The sequence below is a fragment of the Lepus europaeus genome, chromosome 16 (assembly GCF_033115175.1).
Source record: "Lepus europaeus isolate LE1 chromosome 16, mLepTim1.pri, whole genome shotgun sequence".
NCBI lineage: Eukaryota > Metazoa > Chordata > Mammalia > Lagomorpha > Leporidae > Lepus > Lepus europaeus.
This window is the reverse complement of record NC_084842.1, coordinates 25,655,178-25,680,055: the sequence shown is the minus strand read 5'-3', so window position 1 is coordinate 25,680,055 and position 24,878 is coordinate 25,655,178. Positions and strand designations below refer to the sequence as shown.

Sequence of the window (24,878 nt, the reverse complement as noted above, 5' to 3'; positions counted from 1 at the left end):
TTGCACCTTCCATTGCATATTGTTGTCTGGTGAATTTTAAATTAACTTTCTGACTGCTGTGGAACTCTGTGTTGCTTGTAGTCACTTAAAGTTTAATGTATGTGACTGCGGCTGCACATTGCACAGGTTTTCACTAATGAAAACTTGTACTAAATAGCACGCTAAGGGAACTTTATCAAGAAGTCCAAGGACCTGTGTTGTGGCACAGTGGGTCAAGCAGCAGCTTGTAGGGGCATCCCATCTCCGAGTATGGGGGCTTTGAGTCCTGGCTGCTCTGTTTCAGATCTGCCTCCCTGCTGATGCATCTGGGAAAGCAACAGAGGGTGGCCCAAGTACCTGGGTCCCTGCCACCTTTGTGGGAGACCCGATGGAGTTTCCTGGGAGCCATCTGGGGAGTGAACCAGCAGATGGGAAAAGTTTCTCTTTCCATCTCCCATCTCTCCCTGTCACTCTGCCTTTCAAATAAACAAATCTTAAAATCAGCCCAGTACACCGCAGTCCTAACTGCCCTCCTCAGTTAGCTTGTTAGTCCTCACAGAGGAACTTCTGGACAGAGTGTGTGTGTTGTCTTTCAGGATGTTTTGGGAGAAGCTCCGCTACACAAGGCTGCCAGAGTCGGAAGCCTGGAATGCCTTAGCCTGCTTGTAGCCAATGATGCCCAAATTGAGTGAGTATAAAATCAACGGCTTCACACTCGAATTTTTCTTGGATTAAAGTCATCAGACTTCTCTACCTTTATTACATGGGCTTTATAAACTAATGCTTGTCTAACTGGTAACTTAGTGTTACCTATCACATGCTAACATATGCTCTTAAGGGACATCTAGTAAATAATAATTTGAGTAAAAGAAAAAAAAAAGGATCCTGAGTGGTCGGAGGCCAATTCTGTTCTTGTTTTAGTTTTGGAAAACCCTTCTATAGAACTTCTCACCGACTACTTCTGAGTACTCGTTCACTGTACTGAACACCAGATACTCTTGTGTTCACTCAGAAACGGAATTCCTGCTCTGTTCTGGACTCTGCTAGCCACTGAGCATCCCACAATGTGAAAAAAGAAATTTACCTCTCCTGTTTGTCAACCAGCATTTGTATGCGTCCCAAATTCCTTTGTTAAAGATACCCAAAAAAACTAAACAATGGTGAATTTTCATTTAACTCAATTTTTGTTGTAATTCCAGTTTATGTAACAAAAATGGGCAAACAGCTGAAGATCTTGCTTGGTCATGTGGATTTCTGGAATGTGCCAAATTTCTTACAACAATTAAATCTATGCAGACAATAAAATCAAATGAACAACCCAACAAGGATCATTGTGTTCCAGTACTCAGACAAAAACGAAGGTTTGGAAACGTGGAATGTACAAATGGGAAAAGGAAGTGTTGGTAAGTAACTCCTAGCTGCAGCTTTCTTTCTCCTAACTCCTGCATTTAACATAGAATTTATTGTGCCATTTAAATTCTGACACTGTTACGCTTAACACTAGTTACAGTGACTACTACAACTAGATTCTAGAGACCAAATATTGTCCAGCAGGGTGGAAGTTTGGGGAGACAACCTTTTTTCTTTTTCCTTTAAAAAGCCTTTAATGTCAACATGTTTTTTAAAAACAGATGTCATGGTGGCTATGAAGTTTGAGGATGGCCTTCATTCGTGCTGGTCTACAAGCTGTGGCTTCTGGTTTACCATATACATCTCAACTCCATTTAAGGAGAAGGAAAACTTTCTCTTCCAAGTGAAGATAGCATTTAGGAATACATGTATTTACATGTCCATCATATTTTGTTGTGTATGCTTTGTCTTTTAAGTTATTAAAGGAATGGTTAAATAAATTCTCTGTAGTATTTATAGCCTTTAAAAAAAGCCTTAGTTTAAACCATCAAACTATACCCAGAATCTAATTTAATATGAAATTAAGCTTATTCTTTATTAACATTTATAATATCACTTCACTCCTGGGTGTTTTAAATAATCTTTGGTCGCTGAGGAAGACATAAATTATAGTAAGCATCCTTGTTCCAAAAGTCTGGGCCCTTCCATCCACACCAGCCCTGGAATTGGGAGAAGGGAAAGGAAAACTTTTACAAAGTTAAAGACCACGTGATGGAAATCCTAAGTTGAGGCTGTACGAACAAGACTTGGAATAAGTCTCTGAATAGTTGTGTAATTCAAAGATTTTCATTCCTACTGAATATGCAAACATAATTGGATCAATTTAAGGCAGATTTCTAAACCTTAAATTCTATCATATTTAACAACAGGAATAAAACCTTCCTTACAGTAACAGCTCCTGCAGATTCCACAGGTTACTGACAGTAAGATGTTCGGTTTTTACCAGGAGACAGTCTAACGGGCTCTCTTAGGTACATCTGATGAAGCATGGCACTCACAAGTCAGAGCTTGCCCCCAGGTCTTCTTTTTCCTCCGGCTAACACCCATTTCACTTTGCACGCCTTAGGTCAGAAGCAATCCTTTTTCCCAGCAGACAAAATTTTTCTTTCTTTTTTCTTTCAAACAAAATCTCATTAAGAATATGAAAGCTTGTGAGATTTTTCTAGGGCCACTACTTAATTTTCTTTAAAAAATCTGAAAGGGCCAGCAGTGTGGTGTAGCAGGTATAAACCTGTCACCTGAGATGCTGGCATCATATGGGCACCAGTTCCAGTCCCAACTGCTTCACTTCCCATCTAGCTCTCTGCTATGGCCTGGGAAAGCAGCAGAAGATGGACCAAGTCCTTGGGCCCCTGCACCCACATGGGAGGCCCAGAAGAAGCTCCTGGCTTTGCACCGTCCAAGCTCCCGCTGCTGTGGCCAGTTTGGGAGTGAACCAGCGGATGGAAGATCTCGTTCTCTCTCTCTCTGCTTTCCAAATAAATAAATAAATCTTTAAAAAAATCTGAAGAAAAGGCTGATGACTAGTGTGTGTTGTATCATCCTCAAATGAAATGTATTGGGGGACTGGCACTGTGACGTAGCGGGTAAAGCCACCGCCTGCAGTGCCGGCATGCCATATGGGCACTGGTTTGTGTCCTGGCTGCTCCACTTCTGATCCAGCTCTCTGCTGTGGCCTGGGAAAGCAGTGGAAGATGGCCCAAGTCCTTGGGCCCCTGCACCTGCATGGGAGACCAGGAAGAGGCTCCTGGTTCCTGGCTTTGGATCGGCGCAGCTCCGGCCCTTGTGGCCGGTTGGGGAGTGAACCTTCTCTCTCTGTAACTCTGACTTTCATATAAATAAATCTAAAAAAAAAAAAAATGCATTGGGAGGAGGCCAGTGAAAGACCCTTAAAATGCCACTGAATGAGAGGCAGTAGTGGTCGGCCAGATACCCTGGCAACCATTTACTCATTCACACAGGTATGCCTTCTCTGAGAAACCAGATTCAAATTTTTAAAAAAAATAAATGGCCAGACAGGGTGCCCAAGCAGAGTATTGGGGCAGCCATGCCTCTTCCCTTTGCAATGCTTGGTTGACAGCTTCCGCAAGGAAAACTGCAGGAAAGAGGGGGCAGGCAGAAGCAGAACTCTCCCGTGGCCTCCCACACTCCTAGAGTCAAGTGAGAGTCAGTGGCCCCACTGATGGCTCGGCCCTGGCTTCTTAGTGTTTTGGTGCCCTAACAGAGTAAGGAGGGGTGCTACCATTGCAAATCTCCGCGGAACCATAACTAGCGAAGACGAATACTACAATTCCCAATTCCCGGAGAAATTATCAGGGAAGATGCCTTGAGAAACCCCTATCTAGACAATCCCTTCTTCCTGAAGCCAGCCAGAAGGAATTAAGATGATTACCTGTATCACTCCTGTAATGAAAACAACTCAGGCGGCTCCTTGTGGCTTAGATAAAACTCTGTGTCTTGCTCCTCTGCATGCCTGGCTCACCAGGACTGCGGTCCTCGCGTTAGCTCCTGTCTGCCCGGCAGCCGCACCTCTTCTCCGTGCTCCCAGCACATTCACGTACCTACAGCTAGTTCTGCAAAAAGCCCTGCTCCTCTACCTCCGCCCTAAAGCCCACCTGACACACCATTTCTTTTTCCTTGAGAATTTAAAAGGACATTTTATTTGAAAGAGAAACAGACATCTCCCATCCTCTGCTTTGTTCCCCAAATGCCCACAATGGCTGGGGCTGGGCAAGGCCAAAGCCAGGAGCCCGGAACTAAATCTGGGTCTCCTGCTCAGTGTTTCGACTAGCTTCTCCGCTGTTTTCAGCTAATGTCAGCCTCTTAAAGACCTTTCTGACAGGAAGGGCAGTGTGCTCTTGGCACTGGTAACAGCCAGTTTGCTGGCCTTCATTCTAGGTTCTTTGCCTTGAGTCTAAATTTTAAACAGATACTTACCTTTTCCAAAATAACTTGCAAATCTTCAGCACCTGTATAATGTGGATCTAGAATCAGAAATTTTATCTGCCCTGTGACCTCATTCCATGCAACTCCTAGTATTGTGTGGGCCAGAACTCCTCCCCCTGCAGAAGAAAATAAACACAAGGCATAAAGGAATCTCAGTTGCTTATTCAATTTAAATTTTACAAGATTATTTTGCCCATTGATCCCAGACAGCATTAAAATTGACTACTTACAACATGAAAAACCACAATGTCAAATACACTAAGACAAAATTCTATCTGTAGCCCATAAAAAATATCATAATACCTATATAATCATACAAAGTTTATACTCCCGCATCCATAGAACTAAGGGGAATTCAGGAAGGGCAAGAGAGGGTCCGCGTTCCTCCCTGAGAGTGGTGCCATGCTGCGTGCTGCTGCGGTACCTCCAGCAGACGTTCCTGCTGCTCTGCTCCGGGAAGCTGCAGGAATACAGACCTGCCGCTCCTGGAGCTCCTTCTGGTTACCTGGAGGACACCAGCCTCAGCTTAGCTTCTCACCTCACAAGACAGATCTTGTCTGCACACAATCATGCAGCTTCAGATCAGCGACTCCTGTCTTCTTATTTTACAAATAAAGCCCAGAGAGCAAAAGTAAGGTGCCACTGTCATACAGCCTGCCACGTCAGTGACAGAGCCATCACTTAGGATGCTCAGGGAAGAAGCATCTTTTTAAATACTGTTCTCAGCTCTTTAAATGACTGAATATGATTATCATTTCTCTTCTTAACCTTTATTTCTTCTTATTATAATTTTTAATAACTTTCCTGCCACCTTGGAATTTTATTTACTACTTAAAGAGACCAATAAATAAGGTGTAAAAGTTAATTTTCAAGTGACTTATACTAAATATTTATATTAATGATTCGTTTTGCACTCTTCTCCACTATAAGAACCCAACATGTCCGAAACACCTTACCAATCATTACTGGAGTTCCTTCACTCTGGAAATGATTGGCCAGCTCCCGTCCTTGAGAGGCCATTTCTGAACCTTGGCTGGAAAGAGATCATTTTCCATCAGATGAACGAATTTTTAAAAAAATGTTATTTAAGTTATGCAAATTTCATGTATTTCATATATACAGATTTAGGAACATAGTGATACTTTCCTACCCACGCTCCAACCTTTCCTCCTCCCTCTCACAGTCCCACTATTAATTTTTTTTTTTTTTTTTTTTTTTTACAGGCAGGGTTAAGACAGTGAGAGAGAGACAGAGAGAAAGGTCTTCCTTCTGTTGGTTTACCCCCCAAATGGCCGCTATGGCTGGCGCACTGCGTTGATCTGAGGCCAGGAGCCAGGTGCTTCCTCCTGGTCTCCCATGGGGTGTAGGGCCCAAGGACTTGGGCCATCCTCCACTGCCTTCCCGGCCACAGCAGAGAGCTGGACTGGAAGAGGAGCAACCGGGACAGAATTCGGCCCCCAACCAGGACTAGAACCCGGGGTGCCGGTGCCACAGGCGGAGGATTAGCCTAGTGAGCCACGGCGCCGGACATCCCACTATTAATTCTTACAAATGTCTATTTTCAGTTTACTTAATGATTATATAATTTTATTTATTTATTTATTTTTTATTTTTTGACAGGCAGAGTGGACAGTGAGAGAGAGAGACAGACAGAAAGGTCTGCCTTTTGCCATTGGTTCACCCTCCAATGGCCACCGCGGCCGGCTCATCGCGCTGATCCGATGGCAGGAGCCAGGTGCTTCTCCTGGTCTCCCATGGGGTGCAGGGCCCAAGCACTTGGGCCATCCTCCACTGCACTCCCAGTCCACAGCAGAGAGCTGGCCTGGAAGAGGGGCAACCGGGACAGAATCCGGCACCCCAACCGGGACTAGAACCCGGTGTGCCGGCGCCGCAAGGCGGAGGATTAGCCTAGTGAGCAGCGGCACCGGCCCCTTAATGATTATATAATTAACCCTATACTAATAATAATAGTAATAGAGTTCAACAAATAATATGAAGAAAAAAACACTGTTCCTCAACAGAAGAGACAAAGGCTGTAAACAATCATTAAATCTGAAAAATGTCCACTTCACTCCAATACATTACATTTCAGGTACTCTGTTAGTTACCTTGGATCAAGGAAAACGTTATCAGATGAACTACTTTCAATGTTAGGCTCATATAATAAACTTGAGGAGTCAGTGTTTTCCACATTTTATTTTCTTTTTTAGCTTGTTATTGAAAAAAACACTTAGGGAAGTGACTTAAAGAACAGTTTAAAGCAACACGAACTTTTTAAGTACTTAAGGCCATTAAAATTCCAGGAAAGCAGTAAGAAAACCCTGATCTGTTGCTTTAAGAACTGTATAACTAAGGTCCTGAATTTTTACCATGAGGTTGGAATTGGTTGAATTGACACTAAGGGGATTCTTATGGGTGGACTGAATTATCAGGACTTTTTTTTTTATTTGACAGAGTTAGACAGTGAGAGAGAGACAGAGAGAAAAAGGCAGAAGGACGAGTTTTAAGTCTGGCATTCTTGTCTCCTTGCTGTCGACTTCTGAGTCTGTATTTTCTCATCCTTACGCTGGGAACAGTGAGACCCGTCCTATGGATAAGACAGAGGAAGGCCGGCGCCGTGGCTTAACAGGCTAATCCTCCGCCTTGCGGCGCCGGCACACCGGGTTCTAGTCCCGGTCGGGGCACCGATCCTGTCCTGGTTGCCCCTCTTCCTGGCCAGCTCTCTGCTGTGGCCAGGGAGTGCAGTGGAGGATGGCCCAAGTGCTTGGGCCCTGCACCCCATGGGAGACCAGGAGAAGCACCTGGCTCCTGCCATCGATTCAGCGCGATGCGCCGGCCGCAGCGCGCCTACCGCGGTGGCCATTGGAGGGTGAACCAACGGCAAAAAGGAAGACCTTTCTCTCTGTCTCCCTCTACTGTCCACTCTGCCTGTCAAAAAAAAAAAAAAAAAAAAAAATAGGCCGGCGCCGTGGCTTAACTGGCTAATCCTCCGCCTTGCGGCGCCGGCACCCCGGGTTCTAGTCCCGGTTGGGGCGCCGGATTCTATCCCGGTTGCCCCTCTTCCAGTCCAGCTCTCTGCTGTGGCCCGGGAAGGCAGTGGAGGATGGCCCAAGTGCTTGGGCCCTGCACCCGCATGGGAGACCAGGAGAAGCACCTGGCTCCTGGCTTCGGATCAGTGAGATGCACTGGCCGCAGCAGCCATTGGAGGGTGAACCAACAGCAAAAAGGAAGACCTTTCTGTCTGTCTCTCTCTCTCACTATCCACTCTGCCTGTCAAAAAAAAAAAAAAAAAAGACAGAGGAGAGGTCCAGGACTAAAGCACATGTCTGGGAAGCCAGTGTGGAAGCTGCAAAATGCTTTCAAGTACTGTGTAGTCCCTTTTAGGGAATATTTCAACACACTACACAACCTGTACTTTCAAGAAGAGAAGGGACATATTTTTGGAGGGAGGTGTCAGGTGGCACTAAAACTTTGCTCTTGCTTATAAAGGATGTATAAATAATGTATTAATGTACCCAAACTTTCACTTTTCAGCAGGTCTTCAGTACTTAACCTATTATTTGTAAGAACTGATTCCTATAGCCACTCCAAATTTCAATCCTAAGATCAGACATATTTTAGTACTTGGATAATTATAAAGATAGTGTTACTATAGATATAAAAATGTATTGTAAAACTTAAGCTCATAATTTGGATTAAGTTAGTTATGGTAATAGAAAATGGTATTATTTATATTTTCTCATATTCTAATATTATAATCATGGTTAAACTGTTGGAAAAAATAAAATGAATACATTGGACACAGTATTGGCTTATTAATATTTTGGGAAGAAAAAGTAGGAGGCAAACAAAAAGGTCCAGTCATGGATCAACATTTGATTCTCTCCTTTCAAGACTTTTTTAAGATTTGAGCATTAAAAAAATGATTTTCTATAACCTTACTCAAAGTTAACATATTTCAAAGTTTTCCTCTTCTAGGCTAAAATTAGGCTTAGGCAATACAGGTGAAAATCAGAACATTTACTTATAAACAGAAAAGTTTCCTATAAAACCACCAAGAAAAATATTTAGTATTTTAAAAAATGAGATTTACAAAGCAACAAGGTAAGTGGAGCAAGAGAAAGGAGCAAAAATAAACGACAGCAAAAAGTAACAAAAAGTTTTTATTTTAATAAAAGTGACAACTTATCACTTTAAATGATTAGTTTTTTGAAGTGTCCTTACCTGACAAACAGTATTTTTGAAGTTATCCCAATCAGTTGGTTTAGTACCAGCTGTACCTCAATAGATCCAATCCACTGTCGTGATCCAACAAACGTTGCTGGTTTGTCACCGGCATCAACTAGTGCCTTTATGTATTTAAAAATATAACAAAAGCCATACACAAAACAACTATTAAAAATTACATTTAGAGCATTTTCTCTGATTACTGGCATATCTCTTTCTTCAAAACAGAAATAAATCTGTATCATAAGGTAGTAAGTACTGATGGTATATCAGCTAGTCAGTTAAAATGGGGTGGTGCGTACCTGCTGGATTTCCCGGTGTGTTGGAATGGACCTCTCTGTGTAGCCCTGATGTCTGAACCAAGAGCAGATAGTCTGCAGTGATCGATAAGCACAGCCCCAGCCGTTGTCATCCACCCGATCCTGCATATAGTGATGATAACCATATATGCCCTGGACCACGTGAATCTATGCAAAAAGAACAGTAAAATACTTAGTTAGAAGCACATTGTCTATATATACACCTGAGTGATGTCTAAGGTTCTCAGAGCTACAGTCTAATTACAGTTCATTATAAAAATGCCTCTACAGAACTGTGGTTCAACATTATATACTCATTGGTTTTATAATAAGAGTCCCAAGTCTTGTCTTTTTTTTTTTTTTTTTTTTTTTTGAGATTTATTTTGAAAGGCAAAGTCAGAGAGAGAAAGAGAGAGAGAGAGAGAGACAGAGAAAAGGAGAGAAGGAGAGAGAGGTCTTCCATCTGCTGGTTCACTCCCCAATTGGCTGCAACGGCCGGAACTGCGACGATCCAAAGCCAGGAGCCAGGAGCTTCTTCCAGGTCTCCCATGTGGGTACAGGGGCCCAAGAATTTGGTTCATCTTCTACTGCTTTCTCAAGAACGTTAGCAAGGAGCTGGATTGGAAGTAGAGCAGCTGGGACATGAACTGGCATCCCATATGTACTGCAGGCAGCAACATGGCTCATCCCGCTACACCACAGCACCAGCTCGTCCCAAGTCTTCACCATGGGCCCAGCCACACCTGCCAGAGGAGCAACCGGGACTAGAATCTGGCACCCATATGGGATGCTGGCGCTGCAGGCAGAGGATTAGCCAAGTGAGCCATGGCGCTGGCCCCTATAAGGAACTATTAAGAATTTAAAATGCATATATTAAAAATGCTTCCTACTCTAGAGCTCTGAATAGTCTGAAAGAAAACAGTTATGTAATAATCAACCAAAAAGCCATCTAGAATTCTGTTTGAGACTCCTATTCTATGATTCTATGACTGTGACAAAGAAACACTTTTTTTTTTCTTAAAGATTCATTTTATGGGGCCAGTGCTGTGGTGTAATGAAAAAACTGCCGCCTGCAGTGCTGGCATCCCACATGGGCACCAGTTCAAGAACCAGCTGCTCCACTTCCGATCTATCCCCCTGCTAATGCACCTGGGAAAGCAGCAGAAGATGGCCCCCATGGGAGATCTAGAAGAGGCTTGGGGCTCCTGGTTCCTGGCTTCAGATCGGCACAGTTCCAGCTGTTGGGGCTATTTGGGGCTATTTGTTGTCTGTCTCTACCTCTCTCTGTAACTCTTCCTTTCAAATAAATAAATCTTTTAAAAAAGAGAAAATTATATCTCTGCTGCTTTTCTAGGCACATTAGCAAGGAGCTGGATTGGAAGTGGAGCAGCTGGGACTCAAACAGGTGCCCATACAGAATGCTGGCGCTGCAGGCTGGGGCTTTAACCTGCTCTGCCACAGCACTGGCCCCTCAAAGAAACATTTTTTTTTTTTAAAGATTTTATTTGAGAGGTAGAGTTACAGACAGTGAGAGGGAGAGACAGAGAGAAAGGTCTTCCTTCTGTTGGTTCACTCCCCAAATGGCCTTTCCCCACCCTCTGCCAGGCCTCTTATTCAAGCTGTCTTTAAGGAGGTTGCATCCCTTCCAACTTGGGACATGATACACAGAAAATAAGCCTCTTATGAGATCCCTCCTATAGTGTGGTTTGGGCAGACTATGCCCTTAATTAGCATGATTTCTCATGTGTTCAAAATGAAAAAAATGAGACAAACTTTAAATCAGAGATGGAGTTTAGTAAGAGAAATGTGGCATATACTGTCTATTTCTAATCTTTCTAGTCCACATTAATGACAGCTGGGTGATAAATTAGATTATAGGAATAATACATATTATGAATCAATCCATAACAACTTCTACTAATGACATTAATGATCAATTGACTCACATAAATAATTAGTTAAACTCACCATACCAGTCTCTATGTTGGGTGGATTAAGGTACGTATGTGGATTCCTAATGTAACCATCTTTGTATGGTTCATCTGGAAAGTGATAAGCATTAGACCTTTTGAAATAAGGTCTGTCATGAGGCAGATTGAAGAGATCATGTAACTCCTAAAATTGAAATCAATAAAGTTAATGATTTAGCTTCCTAGTTAATAAACTTAAAAATAAATTATAAAATTAACTATAATTGGTTATAAAAGTCTTCAAACACACTTCCGAGTCAGCTCACTAAGGATAAAGATGTTGAAAAGTAAATAAAACCAAGTAAGATTGATTTTTGTCTATGCACAAACTGGAAGGAAACAGGGGCAGGCATTTGGTACAGTGGTTAATATGCCACTTAGGACACCCACAATCCCATACTGGAGCTCCTGGATTTGAGTCCCAGTTCCCTCCCAGTCCCAGTGAGGGTGAATGCACACCCTGGGAGGCAGCAGATGGTGGCTCAAATAGCTTCATCCCTGCCATCCCTGAGACCCAGACTGAGGAACTGGAATTGTGTTCTCAGCTTTTAGCTTCTGCCTGGCCCTGGGAGTCAAGCAGCAGATGGGAGATCTCTCTGTGTCTGTATCTTTGTCTTCCTGCCTTTCAAATAAATAATTTTTTAAAAAGATTTATCTATTTATTTGAAAGGCAGAGTTAGAGAGAGAGAGATCTTCCATCCACAGGTTCACTCACCAAATGGCCCCAATGGCAGGAGCTGGGCTGATCTGAAGCCAGGAGCCATGTGGGTACAGGAACCCAAGTACCCAGGCCATCTTCTGCTGCTTTTCCAGGCACATTAGCAGGGAGCTGGATCAGAAGTGGAGCAGCCAGGACTTTAACAATTGCCCATATGGACTGCTGGCACCGCAAGTAGTGGGTTTACCTGCTATGCCACAGTACCAGCTCCTCAAATAAATAAATTTTAAAAAGAAAAAAAAAAAAAAGAAATTGTAACGGAACAAAGAAAAGTAACAATGATAAGATTATATTATTTTGAAAACTCATGTCTACAGTGCTTAACAAATATAAGGGGTAGTAATTATGGAGTAGAAGTTCGTGGGATAAAACCAAGCCATGAAAATAAAACCAAGCATGAAAATAAAAATGTAGGTGTTTAAAATGTGTTATTTTCCCAACTGTATAAAAACATGTAATAGTTACTTTGAAAAGTCTGACACTTTCTTTGTCCTCCCCTCTATGTACTCTCGTGTTTGAACAGGTCTGCTCGTCTGGCTGCTGCCTCTACAAATCAATACACTTCACACTGACTGAGAGGTACAGGGGGTTAGAGTGTGACATTCCTCTTGAGAAGATGTTCCAGGGCACAACGGGCACAGGTGACAAGCAAAGCCCCAGGTCAGGTTTTCCCCAAAATTCCCTCAATAAAACCAAAATAACTCCACCTACAGTAGAGTATTAGCATAAATTTTAATCAGAATTAGCATAAATTTTAATTTCTCTTCCCTAATTGCAATCTTGTCTCCTTCACAAATCTGGAGGTAACATAAGAGAAGAGAAATTTGTTAACATCAGCTACTCAAGGCATGTAAGCATCTTTTCATCTCTGTATTTCATTATGGAAAAATGTAAGTATTTTGAGAATACATAAACCACACTGAGTATTTGAATTAAAATGTTACATCTAAGGACATTTTTTCATGAATAATACTTTTTTTTTTTTAGGTTTTAAGCCTTTTATTTAGTGAGAGAGATGTTTAGGAGAGTGAGGGCTCTGTCCAAGAAAGAGGGGCAAATCTGGATCCATACTGAGCACCAGGAGCCAGCCACTTGGAGGAGCGTGCAGGCCAGAAAGTGTGGGGCCGTTGGCTCTGCCCCGAAGGTGCAGGGCAGCAAGCAGATTCAGGGCAGTGAGGAAGAAGGCAAAGGGGTGGGCCCATCATGTCCCAGCCCTTTAATCCACTTCCAAAGGGGAGTGGCTGATTAGCCTGATTGGCAGGTGGGACACAGGTGTGGTCAGGCAGGGGCATCAGGTCACACAAGGGTGTGGTGAAGGCGTGGTCTTCCAGTTCACAAACTTAATCAATTTTATACTATATGACTGCCTACAACAATGAATAATGTTTTTAAAAAGAAGTTCCATGAGAACAGAAAGTAAATAATATGTAAAACTAATAGCCTACTCCCACACTTAAATTAAATCACAAAAGGATTTCTACTTGTTAGAAATACAAAATGAGTGGTAGTTATTATCTTTTTTTCTAAGAATAAATGAACTGGCTTTACCTTTCTGTAGGCCTGTAGTTGACTATCTGGAATTCCTGAGGGATACGAAATTGTTACAAGATTTTTTCCCCCTGGTAATAAAAAGTGCAATGGTTCAGGGACCACAATTGAAGTTCCTTTCATATATTTCAAAATGCATTTTTCCATATCAGTTAGTTGATTAAGAATTTCATCAACTAGAAGTTTACGAACTCTGTAGGGAGAGATATATAAGTGTGTTACAAGAAAGCAATAGCGGCTACTACAAATCACAGTGTAGAGCTACCACATCCCTGATACGGTAAAAACTTGATTGGATCAGGTTTGTTAACCAAAGTCTAAATTAAACAATGTTTGCTTTGTGTGGATAAAGGGAAACCCTCTAAGTTTTTGCATGCTACCCTACCTTCCTTCAAATATTTAATTGCTAGAAGATTCTTGGGTTAATAATAAGAAGCAAATCATAGTAAAAACAACCACCATCCTGGATATGTCTATATGATATTTAAAAATGGGCTCTGATTTCTTTGGGGAAGGGTCCTCATTTATACGAGGCAGTAGTACTGTAAACATACTTACTTCCCCCATGTTTCTTCTGGAGCAACAGCTAAAACTGCATCGACAGGTAAAGTCATAGTAACATAGTGGTGTCCTCCGCTTTCCCTCTCGATGATGGGGGTTACAGCTGCCAGAGAGGTTGACATTTCCAGCATAAGATCTATATTTACTATTTGATGCTATATAGATAAACAGTAACAGTCAACTTGCAGCAAATTCAACACTAAAGGGTAACTAAAAGGACTTTAAAAGGATCACAAATAATGCTATGTTATAGGAATTGTTTCAAAGCACAAATCTTATGTTCAAAGAAACTCCTTTCTGCTTCAAAATAATCTGGGGCGAGAGGGAAGAGTGAACAGGAAGTAAAGACTGGCAATGTGTTAACAAATGTAAATCTAAGTTAAAGTTCACTGGGGTTCTCTAAACCATTCTTACCACTTAATGCTTTTTTAAAAAAAGCAAATGAAAAATATTATAAAATAACCATATATCAAAGGAACTTTTAAACAGGTAACTAAGTGCCTTGAAATAAAAATGTAAAGCACTACTAACAAATGTTAAACTCCATTTAGTGGGTTTGATTTTTAAGTAGCATGGGGCTGTAATTCCAAAACTACTTCCTGTGTAGTGAAAACATTGAGGCTACTGCGAGTCAGGCTTCTCAAGGGGAAGCTAGGAACTCCATGGGGTTGAGGTGGCACTGGAGATATCAACGTGATTTACACAGACAAATAGGAATATATGTCATACTACAAGTGTATGTATGTGTAGATGTGGACTACAGATGTATGTGTATGTGTGTGCTCTATGGAGCACAGACTCATTCCTGAGCTGGGGCAGGGAAAGGACATGTTATACCTGGGATATCTACAGAAGAAAGCAGCAAGTGGTCAAAAATACAATGTCAATAGGACACTGGAGTCAGCCTGAAAAGCATCTATTAGAGAAATCTTGGAAAATGTGAGCTTCAAAATAACAAAAGATAATAACAGATTATATCCCTTTGCATAAAATAAGCATCTATACTTTAATGCAAATAATCAACACAGAACTAGAAGAGCTCTTCTTCATGGTATAATGTCACCAAAAAAATGTTGAAGGAAATGATAGACTTAGAAAAATCACCACTTTGGGACCACCAGATTAGTATTGGATTCTGGCAAAAATTACTGTTGGATGCTAAAAGCAGTGTTCTGATGAAAAATAAGATATATAGCTCCAGCTACTGGTAATCTTCAAATCATCTCCACCCCACAATTTTGTGCACTCCATATTTATAAACTTAACAGTCACCTGTATTTCTCACTAGTGTCTTAAACATGACCTAAAGTGACCCCATATCTCTCCTGCCATCTTTATGCAAACAAGAAACAGGTCATGCCATATCAAATTAATTTCCAAGTACAATTCATTCCCCTATGGATCTCTTACATCCATTTCTTCTTCTCTATTGCCATGACCAGTGGCTGAGGCACACCTCTCCTGAAGAGGCCTCAGACCACCGTTTCAAATTCATGCTGACCCATTCCCCGTGACCAGCTTGGGAAAACACTAGTCATTAACTTCACAGAGTTTCCTGCCTTGAAGAACTAGCTCCACTTTTTATCTCCAACTTCTGGTAAAGTTTGTAGCATATGGTTGATACTCAATAAGATAGGTCCAAAATCAATAATCTCACAGAAGTTGGGAGTTGAATGGTGGTTACCAGGGGCTGAGAAGAGTACAGAGGAGAGAAGGATGGAGAAAGTTTGATTAACAGGTGCTGAGTTATAGTTAGGCAAAAGGAGTTTTGGTGTTCAGTTGCACAGTTGGGTGACTGTAGATAACAATTATATTACATATATATATCATATACACATATATTTTAAAATCTTTGTATATATAAAAATAAATGGATTTGAATGTATTCACCATAAGGAAATGATAAATGAGTAGATATGTTTACCCTGATTTGAACATTATGCAATGTGTACATGTACCAAAACATCTCTTGGTCCCACAAAAATACATAATTGTTATGTATCAGTTAAAATGTTTTTTAAAAACTTAAGAGAGCCAAGAACAGTATAAATAAAAACAAATCATTTATTACATTTATTACCTTACGCAGCATAATGGGTTACTTTGTCATGTTTTAGAATGGCTCCTTTTTATTTATTTTTAAATAATTTGTAAATATATTCAGGGAATTTTATTTTTTGTGGGAGCAAAAGGTCATTAAAAGAAAACCTTCAAAATGTGTATCATAATGGGATTAAAGCTTAGATCCACAAAACAGACATATGACCTTTGCCAAGTCATGTAATCTTTTTGGACCTCAATACAGAAGTGTAAAAATAAGAGGGTTAGTTTAAATTACCTCTTAGGATTTCACTCAGCTCCAAATACAAAGATTTCAAATTTTATCAATAGAAAAATACATACAATTTATCAATAAAGATAGCTGATTTACTTACCATGTCTGATGACTTTTTTTCTTTCTTTTTCATGAATTTTCGTTTTGTATCTTCTTCCTGTTCAAGTCTAAATTTTCATACATAAAGAAGTTTATACTATGAAGTGCTATTTTGAAAATGTTTCTAGAAAACTTCACACATACTCACTGAATAAAGCGCATTATGTTCTTACAAGGAGAATCATCAGTCAGTTCCCCTGGAATGGTGTTGAAGTCGCTGTTGGGCCATATATAAACCGAACTATGGCAGATTCTGAACACAAGTGCATTTGAAGAAAGCTTGGCTGACAGGTCACTTAGCACATGTTTTAGTGCCTTCTTGATAAAAATTTCTAAATTAAAAGAATATAAATGACATTTAAGAAAAATCTTACACTTTGCAGCATGAATGCTTCCAAACATACACAAAACCAAGCATTATTACTAAAATTAACACTCGGGGCCTGCACTGTGGTGCAGTAGGTTAAGCATCCACCTGTGGGGCTGGTATCCCATAGGGGCGCTGGTTCAAATCCTGGTTGCTCCACTTCCAGTCCAGCTTCCTGCTAATGGCCTGGGAAAACAGTGAAGGATGTCTCAAGTGCTTGGGCCTCTGCACCCATGTGAGAGACCCAGATGAAGCTCCTGGCTCCTGGCTTCAGATCAGCCATTGTGACTATTTGGGAAGTGAACCAGCAAATGGAAGACCTCCTCTCTCTCTAACTATGTCTCTCAAGCAAATAAATAAATCTTTAAAACAAAAATTAACTCTCAAATGCACATTTCCAATATTTAATAATTATAAGAAAACATTTTTTGTCTTTTTAAAAAACTGAGATATGGGATAAGTGTTCGGTGGATCTGTTAAGACACAGCTTGGGACACTTGTGTGCCATATTGGAGTGCCTGGGTTTGAGTTCTGGCTCTGGTCCCAATTCCTGCTCCCAGCTATAGGGAACCATGGAAGGTAGCAGTGATGGCTCAAGCAGCTGGGTCCCTGCCATCCACATAGGATACCTGGATTGAGTTCCATGTTCCTGACTTTCGCCCGATCTGGCTCTGGCTTTGGTGGGCATTTGGGGACTGAACCAATGGTTGAGAAATCTCTCCGTTGTTTCTCTTTCACTTAAATAATAAATTTTAAAAGTTGAGATAAATTCACAGACCCTAAAATCCTTTCTTTCAAAGTATACAACTCAGTGGCTTTTAGTGTATTCACAAAATTTTACAGCCATCACCATCTAATTCCAGAACATTTCTATCAGCCCAGGATGAAAACCTGCACTTCAAAGGGAGTCTACAAAAAATTTACAGAAAAATGAATGTTTAATCTACTTAATTCCACTTAATCTTTTAATTCTATTTCTATAAACTTTTTGAAGCATCTTTGTATTATCAGTCACTCCTTCATTCAGGCTATATTTTCTACTGAAAATGTTATTTTCTTCATCTTCTTATTTGCAGTATGTCCCATGGGCTGGTGGGAGTCCTGAGACAAAGGCTAAGTTTAAATACCATTTAATCCACATACTAACCATATAATCTTAATTTATGTAATCTCTCAGTTTCACTGGCAAAATGGCGATATCTCAGGGCTAGCATTGTGGTGCAGCAGTGTTAAGCTGCCACCTGTGATACCAGCATCCCATTTCAGAAACCTGGTTTGAGTCCTGGCTACTCTACTTCAGATCCAGCTTCCTGCTAATGCGCCTGCGAAGGCTGCAGAAGATGGTCTGAGCAGCTGGGCCTCTGCTCCCCATGTAGGAGACCAGGAAGGAATTCTAGGCTCCTGGCTTTGGCTTGGACCAGCCCTGGCTGTTGAAGCCATCTGGAGAGTGAACCAGCAGATCCAAGATCTCTTTTTCTCTGTCTCTCCTCTCTGTTGCTTTGCCTTTCAAATACAAAAATAAATCATTTTTGAAACGTGGAGAATGTCAGAATAGTAACCATGGTAATCACTTATCTGCTGTTTGTCTCCATGGACTTGCCTATCGGGGGCCTTTCATGCTTAACTCACTCACAGCCTTTTGTCTTTTGGCTTCTTTCATTCAGCACTGTGTCTTCAAGACTCATCCATGTTGGAGCATAAGTCAGTACCTCATTCCTTTTTATGGCACAGCAATATTCCATCATAGTATGTGGACAGCCATACGTTCATGTACGTCTGGGGTGTCTGCACTTGTTGGCTGTCACAGCAGGATGCTGCTGTGAACATTTATGTACAGGTTTTATGTGCATATGCAGTTCCAATGCTCTTCAATGTCCAGCTAGGGAAGGAATTGCTGGGTCAGACAGCAACTTCCTAAGTTTTTGAGAAGCTGCCAAACTGTTTTCCAAAGCAGCTGCATCTTATATTCCCACCAGCGATGTACGGGGATTCTAATACTTTCAGAATGCCACATTACTAAAAGCAATAAAACTATCGAATGAAAAAATTTAAATTTCTTTGTAGCTCTTTTTCTTTACAGACTAAGTCTTGACTGTTTCTCTGGTATACCATCAAGCTGGTATTAGTTAGGATATATGCTTTACTTTGGTTTCATTTTCAGGGGTTTCCTTTTTTTTTCTAAAGATTTATTTATTTATTTGAAAGTCAGAGTTTACACAGAGAGACAAGGAGAGGCAGAGAGAGAAAGAGAGAGAGAGAGGGAGAAGTCTTCCATCCGTTGATTCACTCCCCCATCGGCTGCAATGGCCAGAGCTGTGCTGATCCGAAGCCAGGAGCTTCTTCTGGGTCTCCCACGAGGGCGCGGGGCCCAAGGACTTGGGCCATCTTCTACTGCTTTCCCAGGCCATAGCAGAGAGCTGGATCAGAAGTGGAGCAGCTGGGACTTGAACCGGCGCCAATATGGGATGCCGGCGCTTCAGGCCAGTGCATTAACCTGCTACGCCACAGTGCCGGCCCCGGGGTTTCCTTTTAATTAAATAGTATTTTTTGAATACACTGGAATACTTTAAAAATTCAAATATTTTTAATATTCAACATATTTGGGCCCGGCGCCGTGGCTCACTTGGCTAATCCTCCGCCTGTGGCGCCAGCATCCCATATGGGTGCCGGGTTCTAGTCCCAGCTGCCCCTCTTCCAGTCCAGCTCTCTGCTGTGGCCCAGGAAGGAAGAGAAGGATGGCCCAAGTGCTTCGGCCCTGCACCCGTGTGGGAGACCAGGAGGAAATACCTGGCTCCTGGCTTCAGATTGGCGCAGCGTGTTGGCCATAGTGGCCATTTGGGGATATGAACCAATGGAAGGAAGACCTTTCTCTCTGTCTCTCTCTCTGTCTGTAACTCTACCTGTCAAATAAATAAATAAAAATTTTTAAAAAAATATTCAACATATTCAACTGGGAAACATTTTCAAGGTTTCAAAGTCAAAACAGTGTAAGAAGATACATGCAAAGAAGAAAACAGGGCCAGTGTTGAGGTACAGCAGGTTAAACTGCTGCTTGGCATGCCAGCATTCCATATTGGAGTTCCTGCTTGGAGTCCCTGCTACTCTGCTTCTGACCCAGTGTCCCTGCTAATGTGCCTGGGAAGGCAGAGGAAGATGGCCCAAGTACTTGGGTCCCTCCCTCTCATGTCGGAGACCTGGAGAGTTCTAGTCTCCTGGCTTCAGCCATTTCTTTCTTTGTTTCTCAGTCTCTTTCTGTTACTCTGCCTTTCAAATAAATAAATCATTTTTTTTTAAAGTTTCATTTATTTATTTCAAAGGCAGTTACAGAGAGGCAGAGAGGGAAAGAGGGAGAGAGAGAGAGCTCTCCCATCCATTGGCTCACTCCCCAGATGGCTGCAATGACTGGAGCTCTGCCAATCCGAAGCCAGGAGCCAGGAGCCAGGAGCTTCTTCTGGGTCTCCCACACAGATGTAGAGGCCCAAGGACTTGGACCACCTTTTACTGCTTTCCCAGGCCATAGCAGAGAACTGGATCTGAAGAGGAGCAGCTGGGACTCGAACCAGCGACCATATGTGATGCTGGTACTGCAGGCAGCAGTTCTACCTGCTATTCCACAGCATCAGTCCCTCAAATAAATAAATCTTTAAAAAAGAAGACAATCCAACATTTAGATACTCATTTTAACCTTATATACCTAAATCCTAAACCTATTTTCCCCAGTGGTTAAATATTTATTTAACAATTGTGCTGATATCTTTTATTTTTGTTTTTATTTTTACTTTTTTTTGTTGCTGATATTTTTTTAAAAAGATTTATTTAACTCACTGTGCCAGAATACCAGCCCCTCTTTATTTTTTTTCCCCATGTCTTATTTATTTATTTTTTATTTGAAAGGTGAAGTGACAGAGAAAGAGAGAGAAAGGGAGAGGGAGAGATATCTTCCTTTCCCTGGTTCACTCCCCAAATGCCCACAACAGCTGGGGCTGTAGTATCTGCAAATTAATGGATCAAATGCTGCAATAGTTCATATATATACCACGTTCTGAAACGCAAGGCTTTGTCCCCACCAATCACATTTAGGGCACTGATACACTTTTCCAGTAAGATCAGACAGCAGATGAGTTTGGTTTGGTCCTTGTAAAATGGTCCTCACCTTGACAGGACATCAGCTAAAAAGTGCTGATGCCTGGGTCTCCATCCCAGAAACTGTAGCTGGTCTGCTAGTAGGGATTCGAATATGCACCAAGATTGAGAATAATATTTTAGTTGAAGAGATGGGTTGGAGAGAGGGAGGGGGGAAAGAAGGGGAAAGAAGAAGAAAGAGAGAGAGCGAGCGAGAGAGAGCATTTCTATCTGCTGATTCACTACCCAAATGTCCAAAATGGCTGGGCCTGGGCAAGGCTGAAGCCAGAGCCACTAACTCAATCCATGTGTCCCAAGTGGGTAGCAGGAATCTTATTGCTTCAGTTGTCACCTCTGCCCCCAGGGTCTGTATAAACAGGGCACTGGAGTCAAGAGTTGTTGAGGTGGGAATCTTTTAGATTCATTTGCAAAATGGAGAGATTGGGAATATTTTATCATCAATTGTGTAATAAAAAGGGAGAATTCTCTGGAAGACGTACCATTAGCAGTAGCTAGCTGAAAAGCTAGATCAAGTCCTCCTCTTACTCTGAAGAGTATATCCATTATTTCTGAGACAACCTAGAAGAAATAAAACCAAAATTCCCTTGTGAAACAGAATAAATTAAAATATAACTGAATCTGGGGTAATATTTCATGAGTTCATTGCTTGTTTTATTGATATAAACGAGACAAAAATCCCCTAAATTCTGAAGCAGGAGTTAGCAATCTTTTTCAATGCTGAAATCCCTTGGGATGTTTAAGATACTGATACGTGGGCTGCATCCCCAGAGATTCTGACTGGGGCACTAACATGGGCCCAGGCACAGGGATATCTAAAAGTACCCTCCAGTCCCAGGTCAGTGGTACTAAAGTGAACGGCTGACAGCCACTAACTAAGGGACATTAGAAACAGCTTTTTTTTAAAGATTTTATTTGTTTATTTGAGAGGTAGAGTTACAGACAAAGAGAGGAAGAGAGGGAGGGAGGGAGGGAGGGAGGGAGGGAGGGAGAGAGAGAGAGAGAGAGAGAGGTCTTCCCTCTGTTGGTTCACTCCCCAGATTACTGCAATGGCTGGAGCTGCACCGATCTGAAGCCAGGAGCCAGGAGCTTCTTCCAGGTCTCCGTGGGAATGGGGACCCAAGGACTTGGGCCATCCTCTACTGCTTTCCCGGGTCACAGCAGAGAGCTGGATTGGAAGAAGGGCAGCCGGGACTAGAACCAGCGCCCATATGGGATGCTGGCGCCATAGGCAGAGGATTAACCTACTGCGCCACAGCGCTGGCCCCTAGAAACAACATTTCTAAATAGTCCTGATGGTTTCATCAATGACATGAAAACACCCATGGTAGAGAACTAGTTTATGAATGTGACCAGAGCACTGAGCCTAATGACACCTGGTGTTCCAGGCAATGAGAGGAAACTGAGACCCCAATGACATGGAAAGCATGAACGACTAGAACCTTCCATGAATGTGGCAGTTAGAAAGAAAGCCTTGTATTCATACCCTAGGCCGAGAGATTCTGTGGTTATAAATTTAGTGTAAGGAAATCAGCAAAACACACAAAGATTCTGGTATAAGAATGTTAACCTGGGACTGGCGCTGTGCCGCAGTGGGTTAACGCCCTAGTCTGAAGTGCCGGCATCCCCTATGGGCGCTGGTTCGAGACCCAGCTGCTCCTCTTTGGATCCAGCTCTCTGCTGTGGCCTGGGAAAGCAGTAGGTGGCCCAAGTCCTTGGGCCCCTGCACCCACGTGGGAGACCCAGAAGCAGCTCCTGGTTCCTGGCTTCGGGTTGGCAAAGCTTCAGCCATTGTGGCTATCTGGGGAGTGAACCATTGGATGGAAGACCTCTCTCTCTCTCTCTGCCTCTCCTCTCTCTGTGTAACTCTGACTTTCAAATAAATAAATCCTTAAAAGAAAAAAAAAAAAAAAAGAATCTTAACCTAAATGCCAACAAAGATTGGTTAAGTAATCATGGATATCATACAGCTAAAAAAAATCATGTTTTAATTGAAAATTGAATACCACAGGGCAATATTTGCAACCAAAGGGGAAAAAAGCACTTGTGAAATGGAATGGTTCCTTACTTGGGTCCATATGCTCAGTTTTAAGTAGTTGGTAATATATGACAAATGATATACATCGTTTTACAGGTGTGTGTATTGGGTGGGGGAAGGAAGACTGGGAGGGGACAGGAAGGAGAGGACAGAAAGATATTTAGTGAGAGAAATTTCAAAGCTTCCATCACATCTTCAAAATATGTCCCAAATAGCACACAGCACAGTAAGAATTATATTTTGAAATGCTTGCTAAGTAAGTACTAAAACCCACTGAGTTCTTAAAATGTGAACTGTACTAGATGATGGACATATGTTAACTCTGATCCTCAAAAGATCAAGAAGTAGATATAGTTATACATTTTCTCATTTTCAAGTCTTTTGCCATGTTTCTTTAGGAGTGACGGCTTTTACTTATTCCACAAAATGCAAACTATTGAAAAGTTCTATTGTTTCCCAAGTCTACTTTTAGAAATGTATTATAAGAAATCAGTCAGGGAAAACTTATAAGAAAGTTCAGGAAAAACTTAGCTTCAATGTTGTCCTTTTACCCTACTGTTGTCCACCACACCAATAAAATCAAAATAAAATAAAAAGGAAACAATTTAAATAGCTATCAATAAGTTAAATGAGTATCAAGCAAAACAGTTTATGCCCAGCTGAAAAAAACATATTTAGATATTGAAGATAAAAGGAAAAGTGAGAGCAAATTAGTTCTGCTACTTACTGTATGACTTTGTGTAATTGCATCAATCATGGTTTTTCTTCTGTCAAGTGGAAAAAATATGTGACTTACCAGGGTTGTGTCGATTCCAAAGATCATGTGTGAAAGCACTAGGGGGGCTGGGTAAAGCCGTGACTTGGCAGCACCAGCATCCCATTTGGGTGCCAGTTCATATTGTGGCTGCTCCACTTCTGATCCAGCTCCCTGCTAATGGCCTGGGAAACAGTGAAGACAGCCCATGCTTGGGCCCGTGCACCTACATGGGAGACCAGGATGAAGCTCCTGGCTCCCTCCTGGCTCAGCCCTGGCCTTTGCAGCCATTTGGGGAGTGAACCAGCAGATGGAAGATCTTTCTCTGTCTTCTCCCCTCAACCCCGGTAACTCTTTAAAATAAATAAATATTTAATAAAAAGAAAGAAAGAAAGAAAAGCAAGCACTAGAATCTCTCTACATCTATGAACTGAGATCCTCTCTGAAGAATTAATATTTAAGCAAGGATCTGAAGGCTAACTCGGTTTAAATAGCAACAATCCCAAAACAAAGATGGTGGTGGGCGGGTGAAGGTGGGAGAATCCATTCCAAGGAGCGCAGACACTGTGGTGAAGGTCTGCTTAAGAGTACGTAAGCGACCACTCCAGAGAGTTCCGGTAGTGGCAAGTATGGTCAACATTTAGCAGCAGAACGCACAGATTTGGTTATGGCTGGGCTGTGCAGGAGCTGAGGCGAGGCAGAGGTCAAGGGCTATTGCCAGGTGTTTAGCAGGCACAGTGGCCAGCGGTGCCGTTTGCAGAAACGGGGAATCCTGGAGGAAAGGCAGGCGTGGGGCGAGGGCACTGTCAGTTTTGCACCTGCTGACTGTGAAATGCAGTCAGCAGCTGCGGGGAACTGAAGACCCAAAGGAAGGCCTAAGCCGGAGATGCAAAGCTGGGCGGAGGTATAGGATACAAAGTGTCCCTGAAGAAGACCCACAACCAGCACAGGGGCTGGAGAACCGGGCAGAGTGACGAAACAGGCGGCGCACCAGGCGAGTGTGACGTCACGGAGGCTTACGGATAGCACATTTGAGCAAAGTTACGCCCGTTTCCCAGATTAAATGCTTCTGCAAAGCCTCCCACAGCGCCGAGTAAAGAATCAGTCTCGAAACAAGCAGGAGCGGCGGGGAGCGAGTGATCACAGCGGGCGGCCTCCCTGCCACCCTACAGGGCATTAAGGCCGAGGTGAGGCTGCCGGATCCGAGTTCGCAGCTGCGGCCAGGACGCCGGCGGGACCGGCTCTTTTCAGGGGCGCGGGAGCTGTACACAGGGCACCTGCCTCAGTCGGAGGGGAAACGCAAGGGTCGGGGAAGAGCGGCGCTACTTACCACGCCCGCGACGTGGCAGTAACACACACGTTGACCCCCGTCCGCGAACTCCGGGGCCAGCCCGGAAGTAGCGTCATCCCCTCCTGGGGGCGGGGCTTGGGAGGAAAGACTACGCCTCCCAGCGTGCCCGGCGGCACTGCGTCACGGAGGGTACCAC

At 42.5% G+C, this 24,878-nt stretch overlaps 2 protein-coding genes across 4 annotated transcripts in view; one reads left to right on the top strand and one right to left on the bottom strand.

Moving 5' to 3' along the window:
* Positions 1 to 2,893, top strand: part of ANKRD37 (ankyrin repeat domain 37) — a 4,021-nt gene extending 1,128 nt beyond the window's left edge. Inside the window, exons 3-5 of one of the 2 annotated variants that reach the window (XM_062213712.1) lie at positions 576 to 667; positions 1,179 to 1,382; positions 2,689 to 2,893. In XM_062213712.1, coding sequence (XP_062069696.1) covers positions 576 to 667; positions 1,179 to 1,382; positions 2,689 to 2,875 — 483 coding nt within the window. In that variant the 3' untranslated portion in view covers positions 2,876 to 2,893. Of the gene's footprint in view, positions 1 to 575; positions 668 to 1,178; positions 1,383 to 1,610; positions 1,794 to 2,688 lie in introns of those variants that run through there. The other variant, XM_062213713.1, reaches the window with a different exon arrangement.
* Positions 1,861 to 24,796, bottom strand: UFSP2 (UFM1 specific peptidase 2). 2 transcript variants are annotated; one of them, XM_062213709.1, is made up of 12 exons: positions 24,722 to 24,796; positions 21,082 to 21,160; positions 16,241 to 16,424; positions 16,094 to 16,160; positions 13,656 to 13,813; positions 13,098 to 13,290; positions 10,830 to 10,976; positions 8,865 to 9,029; positions 8,560 to 8,684; positions 5,292 to 5,368; positions 4,327 to 4,451; positions 1,861 to 2,048 (listed from the first exon to the last, which is right to left on the bottom strand). In XM_062213709.1, the coding sequence occupies exons 2-12, from the start codon at positions 21,143 to 21,145 to the stop codon at positions 1,962 to 1,964; spliced, it is 1,392 nt and encodes a 463-aa protein (XP_062069693.1). In that variant the 5' UTR covers positions 21,146 to 21,160; positions 24,722 to 24,796; the 3' UTR covers positions 1,861 to 1,961. The 2 variants fall into 2 exon arrangements, with proteins under 2 accessions (XP_062069693.1, XP_062069692.1); XM_062213708.1 differs by lacking the exon at positions 24,722 to 24,796 and adding an exon at positions 23,434 to 23,546.
* Between the last annotated feature and the right edge of the window lie 82 nt (positions 24,797 to 24,878).

Excerpts from the sequence above, each read along its gene's own strand:
- UFSP2 (XM_062213708.1), bottom strand. The coding sequence starts at position 23,460 with ATGATCTTTGGAATCGACACAACCCTG. Across the intron at positions 13,291-13,655 it reads CCAGAAGAAACATGGGGGAA|AGTTCGTAAACTTCTAGTTG; the intron begins GTAAGTATGTTT and ends CTCTCCCTACAG. Across the intron at positions 4,452-5,291 it reads AGGAACTCCAGTAATGATTG|GGGGAGGAGTTCTGGCCCAC; the intron begins GTAAGGTGTTTC and ends TTTCTTCTGCAG.